The sequence below is a fragment of the Colobus angolensis genome, unplaced genomic scaffold, assembly GCF_000951035.1.
Source record: "Colobus angolensis palliatus isolate OR3802 unplaced genomic scaffold, Cang.pa_1.0 Scaffold37, whole genome shotgun sequence".
NCBI classification, from domain to species: Eukaryota; Metazoa; Chordata; class Mammalia; order Primates; family Cercopithecidae; genus Colobus; species Colobus angolensis.
This window is the reverse complement of record NW_012117043.1, coordinates 7206319-7215672: the sequence shown is the minus strand read 5'-3', so window position 1 is coordinate 7215672 and position 9354 is coordinate 7206319. Positions and strand designations below refer to the sequence as shown.

General features: G+C 44.2%; 1 protein-coding gene across 1 annotated transcript in view; it reads right to left on the bottom strand.

Annotated features, from left to right (window-relative positions):
* LOC105520127 (chromosome unknown open reading frame, human C17orf67) overlaps positions 1-5720 on the bottom strand; it is a 24588-nt gene extending 18868 nt beyond the window's left edge. The window contains exons 1-2 of the mRNA XM_011953734.1: positions 5594-5720; positions 4743-4843 (exon numbers count right to left, since the gene is read on the bottom strand). Of these exons, the coding sequence (XP_011809124.1) occupies positions 4743-4843; positions 5594-5648 (156 nt within the window). The 5' untranslated portion in view covers positions 5649-5720. The remainder of the gene's footprint in view (positions 1-4742; positions 4844-5593) is intronic.
* Positions 5721-9354: the final 3634 nt, after the last annotated feature.

Sequence of the window (9354 nt, the reverse complement as noted above, 5' to 3'; positions counted from 1 at the left end):
ACCTCACACTCCTTGCACAGACCCCTCACGCACACCCCTCACACACCCCTACCTCACACACACTCCTTGCACACACCCCTCACACACACCGCCGCACCCCTCACATACACCCTCACACACGTGCATCCCTCTCCCACACCCCCATGCACCCTCCCACACCTTCACATACTCCTGACACACATACCCCTCATACAATTCTCACATTTGAATACACACACCCTCACACACACACCCCTCACACATCCCTCACATACACAAACCCCTCACACGCACAAACCCCTCACACACACCCCTCACACATATACACACCCCTCACACATGCCTCACACACACCTCTCACACACATTCACACGCACATACACACACACATAATACTGGCAGCCAAATTCACAGCATGGTGCATCCATCCCACCCTCTTCCCGAGCAAAGGGACATCTGTGCGCAGCTGTTCTTGGCCTACACTCAGAAACAGGGAGGGTGAGGAGGTCTTGGCAAAAGGCAAAGAGCCAGAAGGGCTGGCTCCCAGAAGGCAAAGGCCTGAGCCTCTGAACTCCCTCCTTCCCAGGCTATGAAGATGTGGGCCCGTACGGCAGCTCTAGTGCCAGCCTCTGACCTCCCCTGGCCAGAGGTCCAGCCTCATCGGCTCCTCACACCCAAGGACAAACCTGAGGCCACTGCCTCTTATGCTCCAACTGGGAATGCAGGGCCAGGATCATTTTTACAGTCACAGTTAAATGCAGTAAATTACCTCTTTTTACGTGCCAGTGACTGATATTATTAATTTTGCTTTCAGTAAATCCATAAAAGAAGAAGTCAACAAGGAGACCCAAGAGGCATGAGTGGGTCAAATAGTAAGTCGAGGATGTGGAATACTCCCGGCAGCAGGGCCAGCATGAGGTGAGGAGGCCTGTGGTTTCTAGGGACACCCCTCCAGGGGCCTCAAAATAAACTGCCTGACTCCTCACTTGGGTTGGTATCCTGCTGCCTCTGGCTCTTCTGCCACATTGCAGACTGGCACCAAGAAACCTGTGTCAGCCCCAAGGTTCTATCCAGAGCCCTACAGTATGAGATCTGAAATTAGACATTCTGGAATCTAGGCCAGATTCCAGCCAAACTCTGCATTTTACAGATGAAAAAACTAGGCTTCCAAAAGAGAGAGTGACTTACCCAAAGTCCACAACTAGTTAGCAGCAGAATATGGCCTGGAAGTGCACTAGGTGGAATGTTCTTCCTGCCTCATCCCTGCCCCCTGCATTGCCTAAGAACTCCTAGTCATCCTTTAAGCCACAGCTGGGGGTCACCTCCTCTGGGAAGGCTTCCCAGCCTCCTCTTTCCTTCCAGTTAGAGCTCGAGACTCTGCTTGCAGAGCCACAGTTCATTGTACCACATAACCTCGTTAGTGAGCCCAAATCAGGCTGGAGCACACTGGCTCCACCTCCCACAGTGGGCACCTTGCATAAGGAAGAATGTCTGGTTTATCTTGCATCCTCAGTCCCTGGTGCTTAGTAGGGCACAGTCAATATAAAATCTAATTAAGTGCACATCTTGATCAGCACCCACCACTTGACCCTCTCACTCTCTCTTTTTGTCTAAACAACTAAGATACTCTCCATACCGCTCACTTCAGCATTTAACAACTTTCTAAATGCTTTTATGTTCCCAACTAGACCACAGGAGCTGGTACGCACGTGGCCGATTTCTCCCAGATGGCCTAGCCCAGTGGTTCTCAGTCTCAACTGCAGGTTGGCATCACTGGGGCTTTGGCCCCATCCCCCATTCCTAGGTCCCACCCCAGGCCACCCCTCTGGGAGTGGGACCCAGGCATCAGAATTTAAATTCCCCAGGTGGTTCCAGAATGTAACCAAAGTTAAGAAACACATTTCTAGAAAAAATGTGATACCAGAAACTATTTGTTGATTCAGCCAGTTCTGTGTGTGTTCAAGTGAGTGCAATTATAGACAAAGACAGAGACACACACAGCGTGACAGAGAGTAAACAAGAAAAAGTTTACTTGGCAGTGTGTAGACTTGGTTCCTCTCCTTTGGCACTATTGACATTTTGGGCCAGATAATTCCGGGTTGTGGAGGCTGCCCTGTGCCCTGTGTACAGTATTTAGCAGCATCCTTGGCCTGTACCCACTGGGTGCCAAAAGCAATGCTCCACACAGGTGTAACAACCAAAAATGTCTTCAGATATTGTCAAATGTCCCTGGGGATGAGGAGGCATAATTACCGATGGATGAGAACCACTGGTGTAGACTAGCCAAACAAAATTGACTGCATGTTTGTTTCACATTTCAACTGTAAAACATATGACCACTTTCCCAAACTGGACTGAGTACCTGAGGATTCTGGATATTGGATCAAGTGTCTCTGGGAGGGACACGGAGGACGGGATGGTGGCTCAGCAACAGGTTCTGAGGCAAGAAAACATGGAAAGTAATCAGGTAGGTTCAAGGCAGTTAAAAGGAGCAGGTGGTGGTCAAGCCCATAAAAGATGAGCAAAACAAACCAGAAAAAGCCAGATATTCAGTAAAATTGCAAAGTTGGAAGCAAGCAGAGGGCTGTCAAGGATTAAGGGAGGTGATGACCACAAGTGGGAAAAGGCAAACAGAGAAGGAGCTTTCAGAAGTTTTTGAGCAGGGGAGGGACCACACAAAATAGGGTTTTAGGGCCAGAGTCTAGCCTGGCATGTAGGCTGGCATATGGACAGGATGCAGGAAGGGTAGGGGGCAGGGAGCTGGGCTGCAACAGTTCAAACCCACCTGTTCACCCACACCTACAATGCCTCAGTTAGGACAAAGACTGTTATCTGTTATTCCACAGACAGAGTTCAAAAGAGGCAGGTGCAGATGCTGGCATAGAAAATGTCAGGGGGCAGATGTGGGAGTCATTAGAGCTGCCTCTCAAGCACCTTGAGCAGGAGCCACTGCTTTGAGGACCCTTCAACCAGCTGCCCCAGCCCCTGCCAGGTCTCTGAGGAAGAGCTGCAGAATAGCCGCTCCAGGCATCTTGCCAAAGCACAGGGAGCCAGCCAGAGCTCCCCCACAGGATCCCCCCCTCCAGGCATCCTCCTCCCCATCACAGTTGTGCACACGCTGCCCCTCCTTCACCCCACTCCCTCCTATGCCTCCCCCACCTTGCTCTGCCACCCCCACTCTCTTGGCTTCTCTATATCTCTGCATTCCTTCTCAGCCGTTTCAGGGTTCCTCTTCCCCTGCCCACCTCTGAGTGTTGGTGACCCCAGACTTTAATCATGGGCCTCTTCTCTCACTGTCTCAAACTCTCTAACACCCAGACCTGTACTTCCCCACTTGAAAAATCCTTCAGTTGTTCTCTACTAGACACAAGATAAAACCCAAGGTACTCAAACCTGTCTCGATCTTGCCCTGCCCACCTCCCAGTCCCCTCCAACCCTGCACTTAAATATTCTGAGCTACCTCTTATCCTACAAAAAAAAAATTAAAAGTCACATCTATCCCTAACAGCCTGAAGTCATCTGTTCTTAAATCATACGGCATAGCAGCCATTTGCTTACTTCTGTCTCCACCACAGACTTTGAGCAGAAACCTACAGCCCCAGAACCTAGCAGGTACCTGGTACTTAATACTCAGAGGAGTACTTACCATTTGCTGAGCACTTTCTAAGTGCTTTCCTAAGAAGTACTTTGTTTTACCATCATAAAATATTTTACATTATTATTTATAATAATATTATAGTAATATCAGCAATTGTATTTATTATTCCCATTTTATAGATGAGAGTACTGAGTTGCAAAAATGTGAAGAAACTTCCCCAAACTTACCCAGTTAGAAAACAGGGAGATTCAAACCCACTCTGACCCCAGAGTCAGCACTCTTCATCACTGTGCAATACTATATCTTAATAAGAGTCTTTAAATGAAATAATCAAATTATGCATGAGATTTTGCAGTGAATGAAGGCAAATGCTAGTGCAGCTCTTTCTGAGCCTCAATATGGAGATTCAGGGAAGACAGGATAAGCATCGTGCCCAGATGAAGGGGCCAGGATGGGAGACCAGCCTGACAGACATGGCTTCCCAGACATTCTAACTTTGCTGGGTCACTGCTACTTCCCTTCATTGCGTGAGGCTAAAATGCCACCAAAGTCACTATCATTTTAGCAACAGGAGGAACCAAGTCAGGCCTGAATTGGGTCTGGGGCCAGCTAGCAGGGTCTAGTAACATCTACTCACAGAGAGCCTGGTTCAGAAAGACTAGGCAGGTAGATATCATGATCCCACAGGGCAGAAGTAAAGCCAGAGACCAAAATCAGAGGGATGAGATCAGAGCAGAACTCCTCGGGCAGCTGGGGCAGAAATTCTCCCTGCCTGGACAGATCATCATTGACCAAGGATGCTGGTCCAGCCTGCCCCGGGGCCTAAGGGAAGAGGCAGGAGACGGGGTTAGCATTGGCTAAAGGGAACAGCTCCCCAGCAAGCAGGACAGGGGTGACATTCAGCAGCCCTCTCCAGATTCTGGAACTCCCACCGTTGGCCCCATTATTTCTATTTTAAGTTACCCTGTTCACAACAGGTGAGTCAGGCTGGCACCTCCAGAGGAAAAAATGCATAGGTAAAAGATTGAGATTGCATGTATCTTATACCTGAAACTCTAACCGAACCTCCAATTAGCAGCCCATGCTGGGACCAACACCTAGTTTCATAATGAATCGCATTCAAATGATCACATTTTCTTTAAAACCGCCAGAGCCAAGCACTCACCCGCATTGGCTCGTCAGGGAATCCAGGTTTGCTTGGTCTATCCTGTCGCCGAGATCTTAGGAGCTGTTTGGCCTGCTTCTCCATCAAAATCGGGGAGGTCTCTGGAAAAGTTGGGAAGGTGTCTTAAGGACGCTCAGGTTCAGGAGTTCATGAGCCATCTCAGCAGTCCAAGGCAAAAGATTTGCAAGTTCAATTTTGGTTAACACACGAAAGTTCTTTCCCAGGGACCATTCCAGAGGGCTCAGGAAGCAATTTTGAATTGTTTCGAACATGGTTAACTCAGAGCAAAAGTTGCACAACCTAAACATATTTACTGATTGGTTCATCTCTTTAAAAGTGAGTATTATTTTAATGGATCTTCAGTTCACTGGTCTGTGTCTCTTAGGCTTGCTTTCATGGAAGTTTTTTTAATCCTCAATACACTAAATCAAGTTTAAAGTCATTACTGGAAGATGCCCAGTGATAAGAAGATTATGTTAAACTTGGTCATCACAACCCCTCAAAGGAGATAGTACAAAAGTGCTTTGATAATTACTTGCAAATTCTAAAAGACATTATCATAATAAAAATATATCAAATTTTGGTGATCTCACATAAACTCTAAAATAAGCTATCAGAAGCTGAAGATTTATCAGCATTTTTGAGAATTAGTGCTCAAATACATTTCAAGATTTTCTAAAAAATATATAACATAACTTGGAAGCTGGCTCTTATGAAAAAAAAGAAAAGAAAAAGCATTGAAATATCTATATACCCTATATATTATTTAAAATTTTAAAAATTAAATATTAAATAGACTATTATTTATCATGTCAGCATAGAAATAGGCTGTTTTTGGAGTCAGTGCTTACCTGAGAAGACAATCAGTAAGGTAAGAGACAGCACGAGCATAGGCAATGTCTTCATCCTGCCTTGGTTCCTCTGCCTCTTGCTGAGTGAATCCTCCCAGATGGACTCAACCAACTTGAAGGAAGCCCCGCCAGGTTCTGCATTTGTTTATGCTTTGACTAATGGGACTTACAGTATGATGCTGAATGTATCCGACTCTGAGCGTTTTAGTAATGACCACTGAAATATTTTCCTCTGAATTCCTGTAAATTTTTATCCTGAGGAAGGAAATTGTTACTCTGTAATACGACTTTCAGAGTTTGAATTTGAAAAAGCAACATGTGATATTCACTTCATTTAAACAGACAGATAAGCACCAGACAGACGTTTGTGAGTGTTTCTCTGGAGTTTCCGTTTATACTCCTGTTTCATTGAGAATTCATGATCTATTACACATTTGTATCTTTTATGACATTTTTCCAAAGCCCATTCACCAGTCTAATTTGATCTTCCCAATAATCTTAGAGGTAGGCAGGAAATTAGCAAGGGGCATGATGAGTGGGGGAAAACAAGTTTCAGCTGACTTTGGAGACAGAAAAACAGAGTTCAAAACCTAGCTTCAATTTTTTCTAGCAATGTAACCTTAGGTAAGTGACTTACCCTTTCTGAACTTCAGTTTCCTCCCCTGTCAAAAGGAGATAAGAGCACCTACCTTGTGGGGTGTGATAAAGGATGAGGGGAAAGCTATGACCTTTGTGGCAGCTAGTACTGTTCATCATCCATTTCCATTTTACAAATAAGAAAAGTGAGATTCAGAGATGTTAAATCAAGTTCAAGTTCACACATTATGGATGCCAAAGTAGAGCCTAAGTCTTCTGTCTTCAAACCTAGCACGTGTGTTCTTCCCAGGAAGCCCCATAACCTCAGGGACAACTCCTCATGTTTTACAAGGCCTCACGCAACATGCTATTGTAAGACTGGAACCAGCTAGATTCAAGGGTATTTTTAAAAAGACAACAAAAGTTTAAGAAGCTGAAGTCATTTCAAATTCAAATCATCTATAAATATCACATGAAGGAAGTTTCTTGTTTTGATTTGCTTTGGTTTGGTTTGGTTTGGTTTTGAGATAGGGGTCTCACTTTGGGTCTCACTCCAGGCTGGAGTGCAGAGGTTCACTGCAGCCTCTAACTCCTAGACTCAAGCAATCCTCCCACCTCAGCCTCCCGAGTAGGTGGGACTACAGGCACACACCATGACACTCAACTAACTTTTTTATTTTTTTATTTTGTAGAGACAGGGTCTTACTATGTTGACCAGGTTGGTTTCAAACTCCTAGGCTCAAGTGATCCTCCTGCCTCAGCCTCCCAAAGTGCTGGAATTATAGGCATGAGACACTGCTCTCAGCCTAAAAAATTAAATACGTGATTAAAATATGTCTGGAAAGCATGTGACATTTATTTGGATAAAATTCGGTATTCAGAGAGATGATCTGATGTTTCTGTGTTCACTTTGCCAGCTCAAAAGAAAACAATACCCTATGTGTATTTCTCCAAATTTATGCTAATGTGTAACTGATACTAAACCTGAATGTGCTGCCCACACAGTTGGCATAAAGATATTTTGAGCAGACTGTAAACAAGAAAAAAATTATGCAATGTTAGCAAAGTTGTCTCACATGTTCATTTGCTCAAAAAAAAATTTTGTTTTTTTTCTTTTGAGACAGGGTCTCATTCTATTGCCCAGGCAGAAGTGCGATGATGCATTCACAGCCCACTACAGCCTCAACCTCCTGAGCTCACGATCTCACATCTCAGCCTCCTGAGGAGCTGGGACTACAAGTGTGCATCTCCATGCCCAGCTGATGTTTTTTCTTTTTTGCAGAGATAGGGGCTCACTATGTTAGCCAGGCTGGTCTCAAACTCGCAGGCTCAAGTGATCTTCCTGCTTCAGTCTCCCAAAGTGCTGGAATTACAGGCAAGAAAGAACTGCACCTGACCCATTTGCTCAAAATTTGATATTTGATTTCATGCACTCTGCTGCTATTAACATCCTTCTGTTTTCACATAATTTTCAATAACTAAGGAATTTTAGAAGCTTTTTTTTTTTTTTGAGACAGGGTCTCCCTCTGTCACCTAGGCTGGAGTGCACAAACTTAGCTCAGCACAGCCTCAACCTCCCAGGCTCAAGAGATTTTCCTACCTCAGCCTCACTAGTAGCTGGGACTACAGGCATGTGCCACCATGCCCAGCTAATTTTTGTATATGTTCATAGAGATGAGTTTTGCCATGTTGCCCATGCTGGTCTCAAACTCTTGAGCTCAAGCGATTCTCCTACCTTGGCCTCCAAAAATGCTTGAATTACAGACATGAGCCAACACACGCAGCTAGTAGCATTATTAAAAAAAAAAAATTGTCACATCAAACAGCTTGAGTTTTGTATGTGTATATTCAAATTTTTCACTCCTTTTACTCTTTGTGGTTGGATAGAACACTATTTTGTTTTATTATATCAAATAAATATCTTCTGTAGACCAGAAAAAAATCTATACTTCGCTATAAATTTCTAAGGTATCCAATGTAAATTTACAATAAAAGTATTTTTTTGGCCAGGCATAGTGGCTCACACCTGTAATCTTAACACTTTGGGATTCCAAGGCCAGAGGATCACTCGAGCCCAGGAGTTCAAGCTTGCAGTGAGCTATGATTATGCCACTATACTCAAGTCTGGACAACAGAACAAGACCTTGTCTCCAAAAAAAAGTATTTTTTTAAATTTTGCAACTTTTCTCTGTATCAGCACTGGCCAATAAAAACATAAAGAGAGCCACAGATGCAAACAACATATGCAATTTAAATTTTTTCAGTAGCCACTTTAAGTAAAAAGGTTAAATATTTTCATATTATATTTTAACATGATGAAATATCCAAAATACTATTATTTTAACACATAATCAATATAAATAAGTTATCAATGACAGATTTCATATCCTTTTTTTGTACTAAACCTCCAAGATCTGGTGTAGATCTTACACTTAGACATTTCAAGCGCTCGGTAGCCACATGTGGCTAGTGCTACCATATTAGACAACATGTGTCTAGATCCTTCCATCTCTGTTGCCACTACCGAAGTCTAGGCCACTGTTTCCCTCACCCAGCTTCTGGCACCAGGCTCCCAAATGGGATTCTAGTTTCCCTCCTGGTTCACTTCAATCCCTTCTCCAGGCAGCAGCAAGGATGAAATAGAAAGTATCAGTCAGACCTCATCGCTTCCCTGCATAAGAATCTTTCCTCATCTTCCCACGAAAGTCAGAATAAAATTAAAATCCGTACCAAGCACGACAGGACCCTGTGTTATTTGTGCCTAATGCCCTTTCCAACCTTATTCCAGCCACTCCCCTCCTGCTCACTGCCATCTGGCCACACTCACTCACTTTCAGCTTAACAAGCCCACTCCCACCTCAGGACCTTTGCATGTGCTTTTTCTCTCTCTTTTAATGACTGGATCCATCTCATCCTTCAGGTTTCAATTTGAAATTTCTCTTACTCAGTAAAGCCTGCCCTTACCAGCCTTCTTAATAAAAAGTTTCCTGCCCCCACCACCACCACTACTCTCCATCTCACAGCATTCACCATAATGTATACATATTGCATTTATTTGTTTACTTTTTAAAATCTGTCTCCTTCACTGGTAAGCTCTAAGCAAGCTTGTATTATTTTTATAATTTTTAAAGCTTAAGGAAACCTCTGGTGGACTGGGGTGGTGAGACTGGAGAGTCGGGGCCTGT